This window comes from Euprymna scolopes, chromosome 42, assembly GCF_053919585.1.
Source record: "Euprymna scolopes isolate OS-2025 chromosome 42, ASM5391958v1, whole genome shotgun sequence".
NCBI classification, from domain to species: domain Eukaryota; kingdom Metazoa; phylum Mollusca; class Cephalopoda; order Sepiida; family Sepiolidae; genus Euprymna; species Euprymna scolopes.
This window is the reverse complement of record NC_136523.1, coordinates 38,392,210-38,413,936: the sequence shown is the minus strand read 5'-3', so window position 1 is coordinate 38,413,936 and position 21,727 is coordinate 38,392,210. Positions and strand designations below refer to the sequence as shown.

The 21,727-nt window shown below is 34.5% G+C and overlaps 1 protein-coding gene across 1 annotated transcript in view; it reads left to right on the top strand.

The window, feature by feature from the left end:
* The window catches only part of LOC145267028 (uncharacterized), a 104,908-nt gene that overhangs the window by 69,646 nt on the left and 13,535 nt on the right, over positions 1-21,727 (top strand). Inside the window, exons 3-4 of the mRNA XM_080122958.1 lie at positions 8,832-9,019; positions 19,749-19,799. Of these exons, the coding sequence (XP_079979084.1) occupies positions 8,832-9,019; positions 19,749-19,799 (239 nt within the window). The remainder of the gene's footprint in view (positions 1-8,831; positions 9,020-19,748; positions 19,800-21,727) is intronic.

The following is a 21,727-nucleotide window of genomic DNA, read 5'->3' as shown; positions in this document are numbered from 1 at the left end:
CAGCATCTGAAGAACAGATACTACACTTTAGCAAATTAGGTATAAAACCATTTATAATATTTGCTAATATTTTCTCTAAAGTCGAATGCTCTATCACTGAGTTATGTTTCCAGATCTCAATAAATTTTTTATTTTTTTATTTATTTATTTTTTTTTTTCTAACAAAAGAAATTATTTGTTGAGATCTTATTATTTCCCTTGCGGGTGATATCACCCCTCCCCCCTCGCCCGTTAAAATTCTTTTTTTTTTTTATCTATAAGAAAGAAAGACTTGTTTTTAGGATCGTTTTTTTTTTTTTTTCGACTTTCGACGACAAATATCTTGGAACATTGCCAGACATATAAATTAACTTTTTGTGAAATTTACTCAGCCGTTTCGGAGCTTATAACTCACACACAACACACGCACACACACAACACACACACAACACACACACAACACACAACACATAACACACAACACACACACAACATACACACAACACACACACAACACATACATAACACACACCACACACACATACAATACCCACACACAACACACACGCAACACATACATAACACACACCACGCACACATACAATACACACACAACACACACACGCACACACACAACCCACAAAACACACACACAACACACACACAACACACTACACACATACAACACACACACGCACACGCAACACACACACGCACAACACACACACACACGCAACACAAAACACACGCACACACAACACAAAACACACAACACACACACAACACACACACAACACAAAACACACAACACACACACAACACACACACAACACACACAACACACAACGCATACACACAACACACACACAACATACACGTAACACACACACAACACACACACAACACACAACATACACATAACACACACACTACACACACGCACAATACACACACACAAGACTCACACACGCAACACGCACACACACACACAACCCCACATATACACATGCGCACACATACACACACACACACACACAAAGTGACTTTTATATAATAGCAGAGACATATTAGCCTATACACTCCTTGATTTAATAACACTGTTTTCATTTCCGACACACAAATGGTTTCCGTTTGCTTCCGACCATTGATTGTTTGTTTGTCTACTTGTTGTAACCGCACAAGTATGCTCCAGCAAGATAAGACGCCGCTTCAACATCAAATTGAATTATGCATTTTTTTTTTTTTTTTGATTCGCGCCTGAAGTCGACCCTTCCTTAAACAGGATGTGACCAGCCATTGATTGGCCGGCTTGAAAAGTCGTATTGCACGCTTTTTGAATGGGATTGATTCCATGAAAACTTGTTCATCCCAAGTGGCCGACACTTGACACCGGCCGGGCCTAGAAATAGAACAAAAGATGGCCGGAGACAATTGAAAAATAAATCAGTAATTGGCCTTTTGTTATATAGCACTTCTTAAATGTGAACTATGCATGCTTATATATAGAAATAGTAATGGGATATATCTATCTATCTATCTATCTGTCTATACCTATAGAAGTGAAATTATCTGTGTGTGTGTGTGTGTGTGTGTGTGTGTGTGTGTGTGTACATTTCCCTACCTACTCTGTCAGTTTTCAGTCTGTAGACTTGAGATTTGAAATTAAGGGTATTGAGACTTGGGAAAATCTTTTTAATCGGTTTTCGGTCAGAAATGTGGCTGTCAAGGTCTCAAAGTTAAACGGTTTGACCTTTGAAAACTCTTCCAAACTCCTCCGCCAATTTTGGGTCTAAACACTTGAAATTTTAGATGTAGGTTACTTGGACATGGATCAAAATTTTTTTAATTTGATTTGAGCCAAAATAATAAATGATAGGGGTCAAAATTGGGATCAAATTTTAAAAAAAAATTGCGGTCTCTACCAAATTACTCAGCCAATATTTGGTCTAAACATTTGAAATTTTACATAAAGTGTAGTCAGACACGAACAAGCTTTTTACTCGGATTTTGGCCGAAAATATGGCTGCCAAAGGGTCAAAGTTCAAAAGATTTGACCTTTGCGGTCTCTAGCAAACCATTCAGCCAATTTTGAGTCTAAACACACACACACACACACACACACACACACACACATATATATATATATATATATATATATATATATATATATATATATATATATATATATATATATACTAGCAGGGAGATCCGACGTTGCCCGGAATTGAATGATGAATATTTCACACTCCTATATTTTTGTTGTCATTGAAATCCGTGAAATCACCTAGGATGAAGCTTCACATGCTTCCATGCAGTAACTTAGTCCAAAATATGTTATTCTACATTGCACTCTAGAGAAACTACTGTTTCTTTTAAAAAATTATTTTATATAAACTTCTTTCCAGTTAACGCAAAAAAAAACATTATGAAATTGACGTGCTGGGTTTAAACCTCCTAAAAAAAAAACGAAAAGAAACGCGTAAATTTTCAAGTATTATAAAATTCTTTGCAGTTAATGTAAATAAAATTAAGAAATTTACGTGCGGAGTTTGAACCTACAGACCATGTCATGCAAAGAAAAACGAAACAAAAAAAACAAAAAAAAACACACTCTCAACTTGCCCACTATAGTTTGAAAATATGGAGACAGACAGACAGACATAGTGAGTTTTATAAATTAGAAGTACGAGTGCTTTTGTTTGTTCTTTTACTTTTGTATTTTAACTTTTAATTCGAGCCACCATCATCACACAAGGAGAAAGGCTAGGCATAGAAAATCAACAGTAAGTTCTTTTATACAACAGGAGCGTGATAAAAATGAATATTTCTGTTTAGAGCACAGTTGCAGAATGATACTTGACTTCTGCATTTGAAAATTGAATGCAACCTATTTTATATATAAAATAATTTGATGAAATCAACAGTGCATGCTCTACAGTGTAATGTAGACTGCAATGTATTGTAGATTAAGTTACTGCGGGTTTCCTCCTGGTGCACCACGATGGGTCCCACACAGCAGCAGCCGAATAAAGATATGCAAATGACCAAGCCGGCGGCGCGAAGTGTAGACTGCCATGTATAGTAGATTAAGTCATTACTTACACATCTCAAACGAACCCAATAAAAAAATGATATAAAGGCTTTTGTTAAAAACGAAAGTCAGTCAAGTTTCCTCCTTTCCCGTATTCCTTTGATACGATGATGATGCTGACCATCATCATCATCATCATCATCATCATCATCATCATCATCATCATCATCATGTTTGTCTACCGCGTGCAAAAATGACTATGATCATGCAGTTGTTCTGTGGGTTCAAAGATGGCTTGTTAGGCCGATTTTAGCTCTGAAATATTTCCCGCGTATTGGACACCTCTGGGATAATTCTGTATCAGAGGTGCAGACGGCTAAGTCTTTTATGACGTCACGTTTTCTCTTGCGCTCTTCATTGGGTGAGGACTCAGCAATTGTAGCCCCTTTGTGAGTCGCTGCACGCCAGGGACATCTTTCTTGGGTTAGTTTTCCCCATGAGTTAGAATACAAACGGAACTGTTCGAGGGAGGCCTTCAGAGTGTCCTTGGACCGTTTCCGCTGTCCTCCTGCGGGTTTTATTCCTTTTGACAGTTCAATATAAAGAAGCTGTTTTGGGAGTCTTGAATCAGGCATGCGGCATATATGACCTTCCCAACGAACTTGATACTGCTGTAACATGGTGTGTACTGACGGGAGGTTTGACCTCTGTGTCTGGTATCTTGTCTTGACACTTGATTTTCAACAATCCATGAAAGCAGGTCTTTGATATAACGACTATGTTACAACAGTAAAAGAAATAATAATAATAATAATAATAAACACTTCAAAATAAGTTAAAACACAAAAGATTTATCCAGATCGATAGAAGAATAACTTACGTTGCCTTTGGTAATCTTTTTTTTTCTTTTTTTCTTTTTTTTTTTTTTTTTTGCTTTGTTGACTATTCTGGACAAGCACCCCCCCCCCAAAAAAAAAATGAGATAACGAATGTTAACGAATACGAAAAAGGAAAATTTAATTGTGACGCCTTAATGACAATTGCGTGTTTGCGTGCAAAGTTAAATATGAAAGCCAGTGGAGTGCGGCCCCGAATGACCCGTCCACTTCACTGACCACTTGACCGCACCCGGTGGCGGCCGCACGTACGACTAGCGACACGTCTGCTTTTGGGCATGTTTCCGCCTTGAAAGAGTGTCACAAAGTGTGTCTTTGTTTTTACTCAGTGTGATGACAAGTACTGAGTCTTGCATGTTGGCCGATTAAAAAAAAAAAAAAACCGCGTAAGATACGTCCATTTGATCTGCGCGGTTAGCGATGAAAATGTTTTGTTCTGTCTTGTTTTCAAATTGTAGCATGAGAGATCAATAAAAATGTAGTCTGAAACGTAGCTAAACAGATTTGACAGACTAATAAAATGTATTCTAAAACTAAATTTGACATATCAATAAAAATGTAATCAAAAACTAAGCTTGACAGACCAATAAAAATATAATCTTAAACTATGCTTGACAGACCAATAAAAATGTAATCTAAAACTAAGCTTGACAGACCATTAAAAAAGTAATCTAAAGCTATGCTTGACAGACCAATAAAAATGTAATCTAAAACTAAGCTTGACAAACCAATAAAAATATAATCTAAGACTAAGCATGACAGACCAATAAAAATGTAAGCCAAAACTAAGATTGACAGACTAATAAAATGTAATCTAACACTAATCTTGACAGACCAATAAAAATGTTGTGTACAACTAATAATAAGCAAGTGATATTTAAAATTTAAGCGTGATATGCTAACGAATGTGCTTTCCAAACTTAATCGCGACAGACCGAAGTAATAGCTTGACAGACAATCAGAAAGCGATGCAAGCATGACAGACCTTGCAAGTGATATTTCAAACGTTAGCGCGACAGACGGGAGGAAACGATATTTTAAACTTTCGCAATAAACAAGACCTCTTAAAAAGTGAAAAAATAACAAACTTTTATGTTTCCATTTATGTTTTCGTTTACGACTGCCGTAAAGGCGTGTCTATAACTTCCGGTAACACTTTTTATTTTCTTTGAAACTATCCGTTATTTTCTTTTTCTCTTTTTTATATTCTAAATGAATAAATGCGAAAGTTGGGCTCATTTTGTGCACTAAAAGTCAAGTTAAAATGCTATATTTCAACTTTACACAATAGACGCGCCATGTTTTTAATACACTACCCATGTAGTTCACTAATTTGTATATTGGTTTTAAAAAAGGCTATTTTATCAATAAACGATGATTTTTTTTTCTTCTTATTTTAATGTGATGTTTGTATTTTGTATAACAAATAATTCTTTTACAATAATGTTTTATTTCATGGACAAATATTTAGTAGCTGTGTCCAGGTGTTCCTCTAAGGTATTTATATATATATATATATATATATATATATATATATATATATATATATATATATATATATATATATATATAAAAGTGAACGTGTCTGTCTGTCTGTCTGTCTGTATGTCTGTCTGTGTACATTTCCCTACGCAATAACTCTGTCAATTTTTAGTCTATAGACTCGAAATTTGAAATACCGGGTACTGAGATTTGGGAAAATCGATGTGACGGATGTCAGCCAGAAATCTGGCTGTTAAGGGGTTAAATTTCAACGATTTGACCTTTAAGAACTCTACCAAACTCCTCCGACAATTTTGGGTCTAGACACTTGATATTTTAGATTTAGGTTCCTTGAATATGGGTCTAACTTAATAAAGTGATTTGAGACCGAAACTATAAATTTTAAGGGGTCATAATAGGGGTCAAAGTTTTAAAAAATTAACCATTTTTTTTTGTTTTTTTGCTTTTTTTTGCACAGCATACACCTCCAAACACCCGAGCAACGCCGGGCACCCCTGCTAGTATATATATATATATATATATATATATATATATATATATATATATATATATATATATATATAAACTATTTAATTTACTCATATAAAATTAATATACGAAAGTATAGATTTATGCGTAAACTTTAAGTATTTACTTCAAAAGTTCTCAATACGTAGGTAGAGCTAGTTAGTAATTTATAAAATATATATGGCGATTAAGCTACACTGAATATTCGGCGTTTCATCCACTCTAGGACTCCTCAGGCTTATGCGCATAAGCATGAAGAGTCCTAGAGTGGATGAAACGCCGAATATTCAGTGTAGCTTAATCGCCATATATATTTTATAAATTACTATATATATGTGCTTGTGATTATAGGCTGTGTACGGTGTTAACTTTGGTCAAAATCGCCTGTTCCTTTTTTATCGGATTATTTCGATTATCGATTCGCATCGAAGATATTCCGATACAAAAACTATCTAAGAACACCGTCAGGCACATAAAGTACTTTCGTTCAAATTTCATAAAAACCGGCTCAACTGTTTTCGAGTTCATAGGGAACTAACTCGCACATACACACGCATGCAACCGCGGACAAAGTTCCTTTCATATATTAGTATATATATATATATATATATATATATATATATATATATATATATATATATATATATATATATATATATATATATATATGTATAGATAGATAGATAATATAAATCTGCTCTCTATATAAAAGGTTATAGTAAACACAGACCTCTTTCTATATATACTAACAAAAGTGTGAAATTTAGAAAAAAAAATGAAATTTGCCAGATGTAGGTCGAACGACGGCATTACGTATATGCATACGTAACGTAATAGCGATTAGTTCATGTTTTAATTTTCAGCCTTGCAGCAAACATGTCTTCATAACTCCGGAATTAACGTCAAAAGAAAAAAGTAAATCGTAAGCTAAGCGCTTTGGTTTCGATTCTCGGTGGTGGCGCATGAGTCATTTTTTTTTCTTTTTTTCTTAACTTTTTAAATCATTTCTATATATTGGGTACAATATAATATAATAATAAATATGAAATCTGCGTTAATCAAAATATCATATTTAAGCGTATTTTACGGGCGTCCTGCTAGTATATATACATAAAAATAGATAAGATTAGTAATGGAAGTATGGTTTATTTTTCAGGTCGACATACATCCTTACAGCATAAACGCAAGAACTATCACAGTTTTCTTAATATATTAAACATTTGGTGACCGCCTCGACAAGCCAAAGAAGTTAAGTAATTAGACTCTTAAATTAATAGCCTCGTTGCTGACCTCGTTTTAGTTCATTTAGCCTCGTTCTCAGTTTTTTAGCCTCGTTCTCAGTTTTTTAGTCTCGTTCTTAAGATCCAAATTCGCCATTATTTTTAATGTCGTGGAAACCTTCAAACGCCGTCGCAATTTTTTTCTTTTTTTTCTTTTTTTTTTTTAAAGGAAAAGAAAGGAAATTGCCAATCTCTTGCGACATCGCTTCCCATCTTGATAGGCACAGTTCAAAGCTGCAGGGCATAAAGTGTGTCAACTTATTCGACCTTCGTAGGTTCGTTTTTGGTTGCACAGGAAACCTCTTTGGTATGATTAACTCCTCGCTCGCCAGACAGTATGCGTGCGTGTGTGATGTTTTAGTGTAAAACGGTCACTTCAGATGTCGCTGAGAAACATTTCTGTTTCTTTGTTGCTGAAACCATTTCATATGCGCGCACACACACGTGATGAATTAAAAAATTGCGTAAAGGGTGTCTTTTTTAGAGGTGGCGAATTTTATCTATCTATAATAAAAAGGCAAAATGTGTGTTTGTATGCCTGCCTTTTCGACACACGCGACAGATCCTGACAAAATTGGTATTGTTACGAAGCATCGTATCCCGGACGACAAATATCCAAAAATTGACTAAAATCCTTCAACTGGGCCGTTTTTTACAAGGAGGGATCGGTTTTTGCGTCGACATTTTCGAAAGTCATCGTCTCCATTGGATTGATTGATCTTAATTCGAACACTTGCAACTTCCGGTTTCGCGATGGACGCATCAGCTAAGACGTTAGGTTTTTTTTTTCACCTTCTTTTCCTCCTTCGCGTTCCGGGTTCGAGCCTGCCTGCCTGCCTACTACCACTTTTTTTAACACCTCTCTCCACCCGAGCTGCCTACTCTTGTTTTGATTCCCTCCTTACTACTACGAGGTTCCTTACTACACCACCTCTTCACACTCGGGCAACGCCGGATACCCTCGCTAGTCTAAAACTAAATCACAGGAAAATGTATTATTGAAATATTTTTTTGATTCCAAATGTTAATTTTTGGCATTTATAATTTAAATATAACTTCGGGCAAATGGCCCCCTGCAGCTTACGTGTATATTGCATAATCTAGAGGCCCAATTTTGGCGTCCCCTTATTTAAATAGCTAACGATCTATCCTGGAACATTGCGAGACCGTTCTTTTGAAGTTTACCTGATTGCTGCCTTTTGACTTTCTTGAAAGCCCAGATAAGACGTCCATCCATCCATAGCCCTTGAGCCCGTGGAGGGGCACAGGCCATCTATAACTTTTGTAGATGTTTTTTTAGCGAGGAGTCCTTTTTGCAGCGTCAGGGTGCTGGCCCCACGCCCAACCTTCCCAGAAGGTGCATACAGCGCCTAGCCTTCTCAAATGGTCACCCATCTGGTACTGGCCAGGCTCAACGTTGCTTAACTTCGGTGATCTGGCGAGAACCGGTGTGTCAACGTGATTGTGCCGTACTAGATGAGACGTGTGCCAATCAAAATATTGTCAGGCGGAGATATGCAGTCTCACAGCGTATATGCTCTTGTTTGTTTCTTTTTTTTTTTCAATACCGATTTATACGTTTTTGTTTTTTTGTTTTTCTTTCTGTGTTTATACTTTTTTTATGTCTAATTCCAGTTTCACCGAAGAATCAGTTAATATGGAATCACTTTGTCCAGCGTCCTCTCCACAAGCGCAAAGGTGGACAGGTCCGTTTCTCCAACGATCAAACAGTGGAACTGGAAAAAAGATTTGCGACGCAAAAGTATCTTTCTCCCCCAGAGAGGAAACGCTTGGCCAAATTGCTACATTTAACAGAACGACAGGTGAGTAACGTTCGTAATACTTCCCCCCACTCTTTATCCGTGCCTAAACCTAAACGTAAATTCCATGAACAAAGCTTTCATCTAGCAATTAATGATATAGATATAAATTTTCAATGATTTTTTTTACCTGCACCAGAATGTACATTACGTAAAATAGACTTCGTAGCCTCGTAGGAGATGTCCTTTTCTCTTCCTTGCAACCTCTATCTCACAGAAAAGATGTTGCGAGTTTGTCTCTGATGTATCGTTATTTTCATGGAAAGTGTTCGACTGAGCTTCAATCTATGGTCCCCCCTCGCCAAACTTTCACAAGAAACACTCGTCTAGCTGTAAACACTATCAATAATTCCCCCCACTCTTTATCTGTGCCTAAACCTAAACGTAGATTTCATGAACAAAGCTTTTTTATTAGAACTGCACGCCTGTGGAATTGTCTTCCGTTTTCCTGCTTTCCGGCTGACTACAATATGGTTGTCTTCAAGTCTAACGTAAATAAGTTCTTGATGAGCCGTTCCATATAAGTTATCAAATTTAACAAATTTTCATTACTAATGATTATTATATTGTCCAATTTCTACTGTACATTCTTTAACCCTTATCCTTGAGTTGCCTCTTTGACCTTGAAAATGAGTTGATACCTATGAAAAAAAAAAAAAAAGAAAAAGTCCAATGTGAACAAGTTCTAATTGAATCATCCCCCTAAGTAATCCAAGTTTCAAAATTCCCACTGTTTACTATGCTAAAATCACAATGACTAATGTATACCTATTAACCCTTATCCTTGAGTGGCCTCTGGGCCTTGATAAGTGGTGACACCCTTGTAAAAAAAAAAAAAAAAAAAACTTCTAGTGGAAATTTTCCTATTCTTACTTAATCAAATTTATAGTGGAAGTTTCCACTTTCTACATAACCGGTTCGCTCATGCGTGGAGTATTGTTGCCACATCTGGGCTAATGCATCTGCCACTAGTCTCTCGCTCCTAGACAGGGTTACAAAAAACAAAAAAAAAACGAATCGCCAACCTAAAAGATCCTGAACTATCAACTAAACTCCAACCTCTGGCCCATCACCGAAACGTGGCATCCATGTACCTGTTTACAAGTATTTCAATGGCAAGTGCTCTGAAGAACTCTGATCACTAGTACCCCCCTCGACGACAATACCCTCGACGAATTCGACAAGCAGCAAAATCCCGCCCCTACACTGTAGAGATCCCTAGATGCCTTAAAGTCTTCTACTTAAACAGCTTTTTCCCTCTGACTGCTGCACTTTGGAATTTCCTCCCGGACCCCTGCCTCCTTGACTGTATTGACATGCGAAAATGTAAGTGTAATGTGAACAGACATCTCGCTGCCCAACTCCCTAAATAGTATTTCTGCAAATCTGGTCCCAAATAGTAGCCTCTCATGAATAAGTGTCTCTGTGCCTTGTTAAAGGTGAAATATTAATGAAAAAAAAAACGAAAAAAAAAAAAAAAACGTCTATCAACTATCGCATCACTACATCCCTAGATACGGTTTAATGTCTTACTGTTATTCTTTTCGTGGAAATCTCTCCAGACAACCTACGCGTTTCAGGTGAAAACATTATTACCTACTTAAGTGTCATGTCGAAATAAATAAAATCATTGGATGATTTTGTGAATTAGGAATGTTTTAAACATTCGCATTTCAGGTGAAAACATTATTATCTACTGTCATGTTGAAATAAGTAAAATTATTAGGATTTGTACTTAACTGGCAACTATTTGATGGTCTGCAACAAAAACAAAAAAAAAACAAATGAAAATGAAAACCGGTTGTATCATGTCGTCTTTTGTAGTGCGACAATTTTATCGTTCTACACTTTAGTCTGCGAATATTTCATTTTTCATCTTTTTCTTCTGGTAGGTGTAATAATGTTTTAAAACAGTAAATAACGCCATTATTTTCTTCTGGGGTTTAGTTTATTTTTCCTCCTTTTGTTGACTAGAGAGTGTTTTAAACTCACGCATTTCAGGTGAAAACAGTATTACCTATTTACATGTCGCGTTGAAATTAGTACAAATCCTAGCACAATTCAGGGCAAGATTAGTGGTTGATTCACTAGCGCAGATGTGACAAAAATATTCCATGCATGTGTTAATGGTGGCTTTATAAAGACATAGCACATGTGTAGATGTGACAAGTTTTCTAGCCTGGTAGAGGGAGTCCACTTTTCTCCATCAGACTTGGCGTGCGTTTCTTACAATTTATGTTGTCTCTGAATATTAGGCAGAGGTATTTGAATGTTAGACTCTCGAGAAATGGTGCTATCAACAATGGCAGTCGGTGAATTTGGAATTCCCTACCGGCTCTCTGCTTCCCTAGTTGTACTGACATGCAGAAGTTCAAGTGAACAGACTGCTCAACTTCCTACGTAGTTTCTCTGTAGATTTGGTTCCAAATAATAGCTTCTCACGTCCAAATGACACTGTGGTGAAATAACAGTAAAGTAGAGGAAATAAGTTGTTTTGTTGTTGTTATTTAATCAAGTCATCATCATCATCATCATCATCATCATGTCGAACGAATCTTCTGTTGTCGTTGTTTTCCCCGATATTTTCTAGTCAGAATAAATTCTAGAAAGACGTTATGCATTTGCAGGAGGGGCTACATGAAGGTTGCCAACATCCTAAGTAAAAGTGATTTTTTCTGGAACGAACTGGATTCGAACTTGGAATAACCAGGTCGCCGGTGTCGTTAACGACTAGACCACCGTTGTATCCCATTTAAGCAAGTAAAACTGAACGAAATAACACAAACAATTTACAATAAAGTTGATTTTTACTTGAATTAATTTTCTAATTGATAATTTTTTTTTTCTAGTTTTCCTAATTTTCGGCGATATTACTAATTTTAGTATGATAGGTAATTACGTCAAAATGTATTAGACTTGAAATACAATTTTTAATTGCGACTAAATAAGCACTTTTTTTTTTTTTTTTTTTTTACAAAGGCATCACCACATTATCAAGGCCCAGAGGCCACTCAAGGATAAGGGTTAAAGAGTGTACAGTAGAAGTTGGTCAATATAGTAATCATTAGTAATGAAAATTTGGTAAATTTAATAACTTATATGGAACGGCTCATCAAGAACTTATTTACTTTAGACTTGAACAAAACCATATTGTAGTCAGCCGGAAAGCAGGAAAACGGAAGACAATTCCACAGGCGTGCAGTTCTAAGTTCTTTTCTTTTATAATTTTTTTTTTCCTTTTTCATAAGATTTTTTCTTCCCTTTATGAGATTTTTCTGTAAAATATTTCCTTTTTTATAAGGTATTTTCTTTCTATTAAGTATTTTTTTTCTAGAAAGCATTTTCTTTTTACTATTCTTTTTTTTCTTTTTTTTTATTATATTTTCTTTTTTCTATAAGATATTTTCTTCTTTCTATTACGTGTTTTCTTTTTAATGGGGTATTTTCTTTTTCTATAAGGTATTTTCTTTTCTTTTATAAAGTATTTTTCTATAAGCTGTTTTATTTTTTTTCACTAAGGTATTTTCTTTTTTTTTCTTTTTGGTTACAAGATATTGTCTCGCTTTTATAAAATATTTTCTTACTTCTTTAATTCAACCAGATATTTTCAACGAGATATGTTTTTCTTTTCTTAAAGATATTTTCCTTTTTTTTTTTTTCTTGCAAGATATTTTATTTTAATTTTTAAAAAGATATTTTGTTTTTTTAAATATTTTTTTTCTTTCTTTGTAAGATTTTTTAAACATTTATTTGTAAAATATTTTCTGCTTTTGTAAGTCTTGTTTTTCTGTTTTCATTTTATTTATTCATTTATTTATTTATTTCGTAAGAAGTTTTGCCTTTCCGTTTTTTACAGTAAAATTTACATCAACAGTAAAAAACAAAATCAATTGTTATTGCTATTGAAAATTACTTGCTACTCTCCCGGACAACACCGCAGAGCCCAACTTATAATAAATAAAAAATGTTCTTGGCCTTCGGGCCGGGATCAAAGTGTAGTATCTGTCCTGCAGATGCTGCACATAAGTTAATTGGTCCTTGGACAATGTAGGGGAAACCCTTCATACTGAGACAATTATTGCCAGAGTTCCCCCCTCCTTTTACCCTTGTTTTAGGGGAGCTGGTTTAACCCCACATTAAAAACGACCTTGTGTCACATTTTGCTTTCGTAGGGAAGCAAATAAATACAATAAATAAAAATGGAAGCGTGTGTGCGCGCGCATACGAGTAGATAAATATGATTAGCGTGGGTGGAGGTTAATAAAAAGTTAAAGCGAGTGAATAGGATGGGGAGGAGGTCCATTCGAAATTCCTTTTTTAATCCACCGTCGTTGACATAAGATAAAAACAAGTGATCGGTCGGTCCACGCCCCTAGCCGATAATCCCTTTAGATCCGTATATGTGCGACCGGCTCAGCGGCGCTCAATTCACTCAACCACAGCTAATCGCCGGCTGAATCAGAAAGCCTAGACGACATTGTGTGCACAGGGATTGAAGCGCCCCCTATCGAGACTGTACAGATCAGGCAACTTTTCTTCTTCTTTTCTTTTACAATGAAACAAGTGCTTCTTTAGTTAATTAAAAAATATAAATATATCTATCTATCTATCTATCTATCTATCTATATACAGGGTGTTCCAAAAGTCTTGGGCACATTTCAAGTCCACATATCTTCATACCTCTGAATAGTAGAAAGATGAAAGTGGTACCATTTTAAAGCTAAATGCATTAAGTTTTTTGTAAGGCTTTTGATATTTTTCATTTCTTTTTAGATCCAATATCTTAATAGTTCTTAAGATATTCAATGTCAAAATGTGCCAAAGACTTTTGGAACACCCTGTATATTAGACATTAAGTGGAGATTGTATATAGATATATAAATACCCGTTCACATACACCTTTCGCGATAAAGCTAGAACCCAGAATTAGATAGAATCGAGCAATTGCATCGACAACGGACAACGCCAGACCCAAAGTGGGTTTCGATATACTGCATCTCATCAGTGACGTGCTCCGACATAGGCGCGAACCCAGGTCGTCGCACTCATGAAGTGTGCAATACTAACAACCCAACTATATGGGCCACGGCGCAATCTATTGACTATGCCTCGATTTTTTTAAATTTTTATATTTTTATCCAGTTCTACATTCTACGATGTGACAAGCAACGCGTCCTATACAACTAAGATAGTTACTGCTGGTATGCAGGCGGTAGATATCACATCTACAAACATTAACTGAGATTAGCCGACTCCCCAGTCGATGCAATTGCTCGATTCTATCTAATTCTGGGTTCTATCTTTATCGCGAAAGGTGTATGTGAACGGGTATATATATATATATATATATATATATATATATATATATATATATATATATATATATATATATACACCATGTGTCAAAAACATTCTCGACTCCGCATGGAATCATCTTCGGGTAAGGGGTAAATGAACGGTGGGCTAAGGAAACTGGCGAGGAAAAAATTCGCAGACAACGTAGAGAGTTTGGAAGCGAGATGTCTGTTCACATTACACTTAAATTTCTGCATGACATTACAGTCAGGAAAGCAGGGGCCTGGGGAGGAATTCCAAAGTTTAGCAGTTTGAGGGAAGAAGCTATTTGAATAGAAGGCTTTACGGCAACTAGGGATTTCTACAATGTAAGGGTGGGATTTTGCTGCATGTCTGGTTTGTCGGGAGTATTTACATCGATGGGGTACTAGTGCTTTAGTTCGTCCGAGCAATTACCATTAAAGTGCTTTTAAGACAGATACAGAAATGCCACGTTTCGGCGATGGGACAGAGGTTGGAGTTTGGCTGACAGTGCGGGACGTATTAGGTTGGTGACTCCTTTTTTTTTTTAACCGTATCTAGAAGCGAGATACTAGTGGCAGATGCGCCGGCCCAGATGTGACAACAACATTCCATGCTGGGCGAATAGGGGATTTGTAGAGATACAGGATACTCTCAAGCGTGAGTAACGTTCTAGCACAGTAAAGAGAGCCCATCTTTCCTAGCAGAAGCCTTGGCAATTATTGTGTGTATTTAGGCAGCGTTGTTTCATTTAAACAAACATTATCAAAGGTAACAAATAGCTTTTGTTTAATTATACTTTTTTTATTATTTAGATTTTTTCTCATCTATTTTGTGTGTGTGTGTGTGTGTGTGTGTGTGTGTGTGTGTGTGTGTGTGTGTGTGTGTGTGAAAATCAACAATGTTCATATATTTCCCATATCTATCACAAAAGTTTTTGATTCGTGGTCGAATCATCTTCGGGAGAGAGTTAAATGTACGATGGGCTGAGAAAAGCTGTTGAAGAAAGGAATTAGTAGAGGCCAATGGTACATATTCGTAAGCGGAAGGCAACAGGTGTTTTTGAGGTCATTAGCAAGCCAAATTCTGGTGTGTATAATGTAGGTCACATGAAAAGTGTTACGACAGGCATTTTAAAATATTGCAACTGGTTTGGTTGGTTGGTTGTTTTCTTTTACGGCATATCAACCCTTTTCAGGTTATTTAATGCCGAATCTGGTGATTTTGAAGAACGATTTTTTTAATATAGTATATTTGTTTTTTTAAGTCGTATTCTATTTAACCTATAGTTGGGACCCTAACAGGTATTACCACTCCGGGTCAGAGTGAACCGGGAGCAATGGCAATTAAAGGGTGGATCCACACTCCCTAAGGCCTACAAGCTGTGGCCTCACCATCGGATATAGTTTAAGATGAATGAACCGCCCCCTTAAGTAAACACTTCATCAAATCTCCACACTAATGTAATGTACTTGCAATAACCCTTATCCCTAAGTGGCTTCCGGGCCTTGATAAGTGGTGATCACTGTGTAAAAAAAAAAAGGGGGGGAGGGTCATAAATTTGAGCTCAGACGAATCAATGAAAAATATGATGGTGCAAAGTCAGGCTTTCTCTTCTGTGGTAGAAGGACCGTGCAACTGGTTTGATAGACGATATTTTTGATTCAACGTTTACGGTTTTTATGTAGATGGCTTCAAATGTTTTTTTCTCGTTTTGAAATAAAACAAAGTCGTCCTTTTCACATCACAAACACAACAAGTATATTTTTACATATTGTACTGGTATGTTATTTCCTTCAAATTATTTATCTCGTCGAAATATTAGTTTTACAATTTTCATCATAAGTACATATATATATTTATTATATTTAAACCTTTGAGATGATTAATATCGTCGAAACGTAGATAAATACGCGTAGTTTTTTCTGAGCTTTACTTTACTAGTCTCTCACTCCTAGACAAGGTTCAAAAGAGAGTCGCCAATCTGATAGGTCCTGAACTGTCATCTAAGCTTCAGCCTCTGTCCCATCGACGAAATGTAGCATCCCTCTTCCTGTTCTACAAGTATCTTAGTAGTGACTGCTCCGAAGAACTGCAAGCACTTGTACCCCTCGACGTAAATACTCCCGACAAACTCGACAAGCAGCTAAATCCCACCCCTTCACAGTTGAGATCCCTAGATGTTAGAAAGCCTTCTACTCCAGTGGTTTATTCCCCCAGAACCGCTAGACTTCGGAATTCCCTTCCGGGTTCCTGCTTCCCCAACTGTACTGACATGCAGAAGTTCAAGTATAACGAGAACCGACATCTTGCTGCCCAACTCCCCACATAGTACCCCTGTAGCTTATGTCCCTGATAGTAGCCCCATACATCAAGAGACAATGTGCCTTGTTTGGAGTGAAAATGTAATATATATATATAGTAAGTTATAAAATGTATATGGCGATTAAGCTACACTGAATATTCCGCGTTTCATCCACTCTAGGATTCTTCAGGCTTATGCGCGAATTCTGTGGTTGTTTGTCGTTTTTATATGCGCATTTTCTATTTATTAATCGCCATATACATTTTATAACTTACTAACTAGCTCTACCTACGTATTGAGCACTTTTGAAGTAAATACTTAAACTTTACGCATAAATCTATACTTTTGTATATAAATTTATGTGAGTAAATTACGTAGTTATATATATATATATATATATATATATATATATATATATATATATAAAGGTACTTTGTCTGTGTGTGCGTGTGAGTTCTTTTCCTATGTACTCCAAAACGGCTGGCTTGATTTTTTTTATTTTTAAATTTCACACAAATGTACTTTTATGTTTAGAAGTGTTCCTAGATAGGTTAAGTATCAAAAATCGATAATCGAAAAGTCTTAAAGAATGATCAGTCTGAAGTGTCCGGCGCATAATATCAACAGTAAGTTCTTTGATAAGATAGGGGCGCGTTCGAAATGAATGTTTCAGCGTAGAGCACAATCGAACTATGATACTTGACATTTTGTATTTTAAACTTCAATTCAAGCCATTATATATAAAAAACGGTTTTATAAAATCAACAGTAGGTTCTCTACAGTGCAATGTACACTACAATGTATTGTGGACTAATTAATTTTTTTTTACAAAGGAGTCACCACTTATCAAGGCCCAGAGGCCACTCGAAGATTGTACAGTAGTCAAAGGGATAATATCATTTTTATATTATTGCAGCGAAGCATGTAGGGCTCCTTCCCGATGCACCGCAATGGGTCCCCAACTAGAGCAGGCGATCAATCAATTTGATTGAAAAATGGCCGATTTCACCAATATATATTTATATTATGTTATTTATTTTGTTTTTACGATACGTTTTGAATGAATTCAATTATTTAGAAGTGCATTTTTACCTAAATGTGAGCTGGGAATAATTTTCTCTTTAACCAATTTGGTACCCCCACATGGAGAGCGGTATATGTATTGTTTTTAAAATATAATATAATACATATAATATGTATCCATATTATATATACATATTTATATATATATATATATATATATATATATATATATATATATTATATATGCACATATTATATATATAAATATTATATATATACATTTATACATATACATATTATATATATATATACATATTATATATATATGCATATATATATACATATTATATACACATATATATATATACATATATATATACATATTATATATATACTATATATACATATATATATACATATTTTATATATATATCATATTTATACATATATATATATACGCATATTATATATATATATATATATATATATATATATATATATATATATATATACATATATATATATATATATATATATATATATACTAGCATGGGTGCCCGGCGTTGCCCGGGTATTTGGAGGTGTATGTTGGGCAAAAAAAAAGCGGTCAAATTTTTATTAAATTTGACCCCTATTATGACCCCTTAACATGTATTGTTTGGGACTGAAATTGAGTTATTGAGTTTGATCCATCTCCAAGGAAGCTATATCTAAAATTTCAAGTGTGTAGACCCAAAATTGTCGGAGAAGTTTGGTAGAGTTCTCACAGATAAAATCGTTGAACTTTGACCCCTTAATCGCCGAATTTCTGGCCGAAATCCGATCACATAGATTTTCCCAAATCTCAGTACCCTGTATATAAAATTTCGAGTCTGTAGACTAAAAATTGACAGAGTTACTGCGTAGGGAAATGTACACACACAGACACACACACCGACAGACACTTTCACTTTTATAGATATATAGATATATATATGCATATACATATACATGCTTATGTCATCATGCTATGAAGCGAAGAACTAACAAATAACAAATATATATATATATATGTTATATATATATGTTATATATATATGTTATATATATATGTTATATATATATATGTTATATATATATGTTATATATATATGTTATATATATATATGTTATATATATATATGTTATATATATATATGTTATATATATATATATGTTATATATATATGTTATATATATATATGTTATATATATATATGTTATATATATATATTTATATATATATATGTTAGTTCTTAGCTTCATAGCATGATGATATAAGCATAGTTAGTTACAATTAAAAAAAGGTGTCCTTTAATATACTGCTTTTATTTATACAAACATTTTTGACTAGACATACGAGTGCCTCGTTCCGCTATGTCCATATTCCTCGAGACAATGACACGACAAAGTTATAATAAAATTCTCGAGTCTTCATAATCTCCGCTTTCGTGATGAAACTAAATATTGCAGCTGAAATATGTATGCGTATAGATATTTAAAACTATATAAACAAAACATACGCCATAATCACGTTTTACACGCCGGTTCCCGTTAGATCACCGAAGGTAAGCAAATATGAGCCTGGTCAGTACCAGATGGGTGACCATTTGCGACTTTCAGGTGCTGTATGTGCTCTCCGCTTATCTCGGCATTGTTTCCAGTCGTCCTCGTGGTTCTAAATGTATTCTGGACTACCTCACTGTGGGGAGAATGTGAAGCTACTTAACGGTGCACCACGGTGGTTCCCCGACTAGAGCAGACACTCAGTCGACTTTAATTAAAAAATTGTCGATTTCATCTATTTCGATGACAATAAATGTATTGGAAGTGTGAAATATTCGTGGATCATAATTCGGTCCCGGGCAACATCAGGTTACCCTGCAAGTGTTTATATACTTTTCTGTGTTACCTTTTCTGTTTAAAATATACTTACTTTACTTTTCTATCCATATTTCAATCCCCCCGGCGCATTGTGGTGATATTAAGACGATGTTTTAAACATTTCTTGATATTACTAATTTTTTATTTATTTTATTTTTATTTTTTGTAATTTGTTTTTTTCCGCAGGTGAAGACGTGGTTTCAAAATAGAAGAGCCAAGTGGAGACGTTTAAAACAGGTAAGATGACTTTTTAATGAACGAAGAAAAAAGGGGGGTATGTTTGTTCTAAGCTAAATTTGTTAACTCCCTTATTATGCAATCCTTTCTTTTGATTATCGAAAATCTACCCTTCATTTTTTAATCTATCATTATACCCCCTCCTCGGAGTGTTCTTGGATTGAAACGTGTGTGTGTGTGTGTGTGTGTGTGTGTGTGTGTGTGTGTGTGTGTGTGTGTGTGTGTTTCTTTTCTTTTTGTATTTTGTTTTGTCTGTTTGTTTGCTTTTTATTGGCTGAAGGCGAACTTCTTTGATTTCTGAAGAGTCCATGGATAAAATATTGACATATTAACAATAGGTGTTCTATGAACGAAATGATCCCTAAAAACGCATCGAAGCTTTTGCTTTGAAAGATGATCAGAAAAATGAATAGAATATCGATCACTAAACTGTAGACTAATAGTGTGTATTTGTCTACCCATTAGCCCTTGTTACGGCAAACCTACGCTACTTTGATCTAGAGGGGAATTTTATTATATATGGAGATAATTTCATATAAATCAAGGCAACAAAATATATAATAAGAACATCATATATTACGCGTTACAATTGTTTCATAACCATTTGGACAATTTTAAATATTATATTAAAAATATTCCACATTATAATAGCTACTCTTCAGACGGCAAAATACACTGGTTATACATATATGAATATATTCATAATCCCTATTTTAAGATATTATACAGTTGTAACTACCTCCACACTACTCTTATATTTTATATTTTATTTTTTTAAATTTTCGATTGTCTTTGAATTTATTAGTTGTCCTATTTTCGTATTTCTACTTTTTAAATGATATTTCAACCAATTTCCTATTTTAATATTAATTAAAATCTTTTGTGTGTGTGTGTGTGTTTTTTTTTTAATTTTTATAATTATTTTTCCTCTCCAGTTTATTTATTCAATTGATTTATTGGTATATGAACATTACTGAAATTTTAATATATAAAAATTTTGGTTGAAAAATTATTATAAAAGTGTATGTATAGAGATAGATAGATAGATAGATAGATAGATAGATAGATAGATAGATATGAACAGATTGGGATAGATAGATAGATAGATAGATAGATATGAACAGATTGGGATAGATAGATAGATAGATAGATAGATATGAACAGATTGGGATAGATAGATAGATAGATAGATAGATATGAACAGATTGGGATAGATAGATAGATAGATAGATAGATAGATAGATAGATAAATAGATAGATAGATAAATAGATAGATAGATAGATAGATACACTCTTTGGTTCTTAAATGGTAAGATAAAAATTTTGGTTGAAAAATTATTATAAAAGTATATATATATATAGATAGATAGATAGATATGAACAGATTGGCATAGATAGATAGATAGATAGATAGATAGATAGATAGATAGATAGATAGATAGATAGATAGATAGATAGATAGATACACTCTTTGGCTCTTAAAGGGTAAGATAAAAATTTTGGTTGAAAAATTATTATAAAAGTATATATATAGAGATAGATAGATAGATAGATAGATAGATAGATAGATAGATATGAACAGACTGGCATAGATAGATAGATAGATACACTCTTAAATGCTAAGATGAAAAATGTTCAAAATAAAAAGTGCTTTTTGCGATTGTTATCTTTTATTGTCTTAAGATAATATTTTTAAGTGATGAGTGAAATTAAAACTCAGAAAGCCTCCAGAGCACTACTGCAAGCACCAATTAAAATCAAAAACACTACTAAAACCAAATTGTTACCTCCCCCTCTTTGAAGAGAAAATATTTTTAAGTAATGCCCGAAAGAAAAAAATAAATCGTCAGAATCTACAGGAGCATTACTAAAAGCAGTAAATATGGCCATAAATATGATTCCAGTTATATAAATTTTTTTGCGTTCGA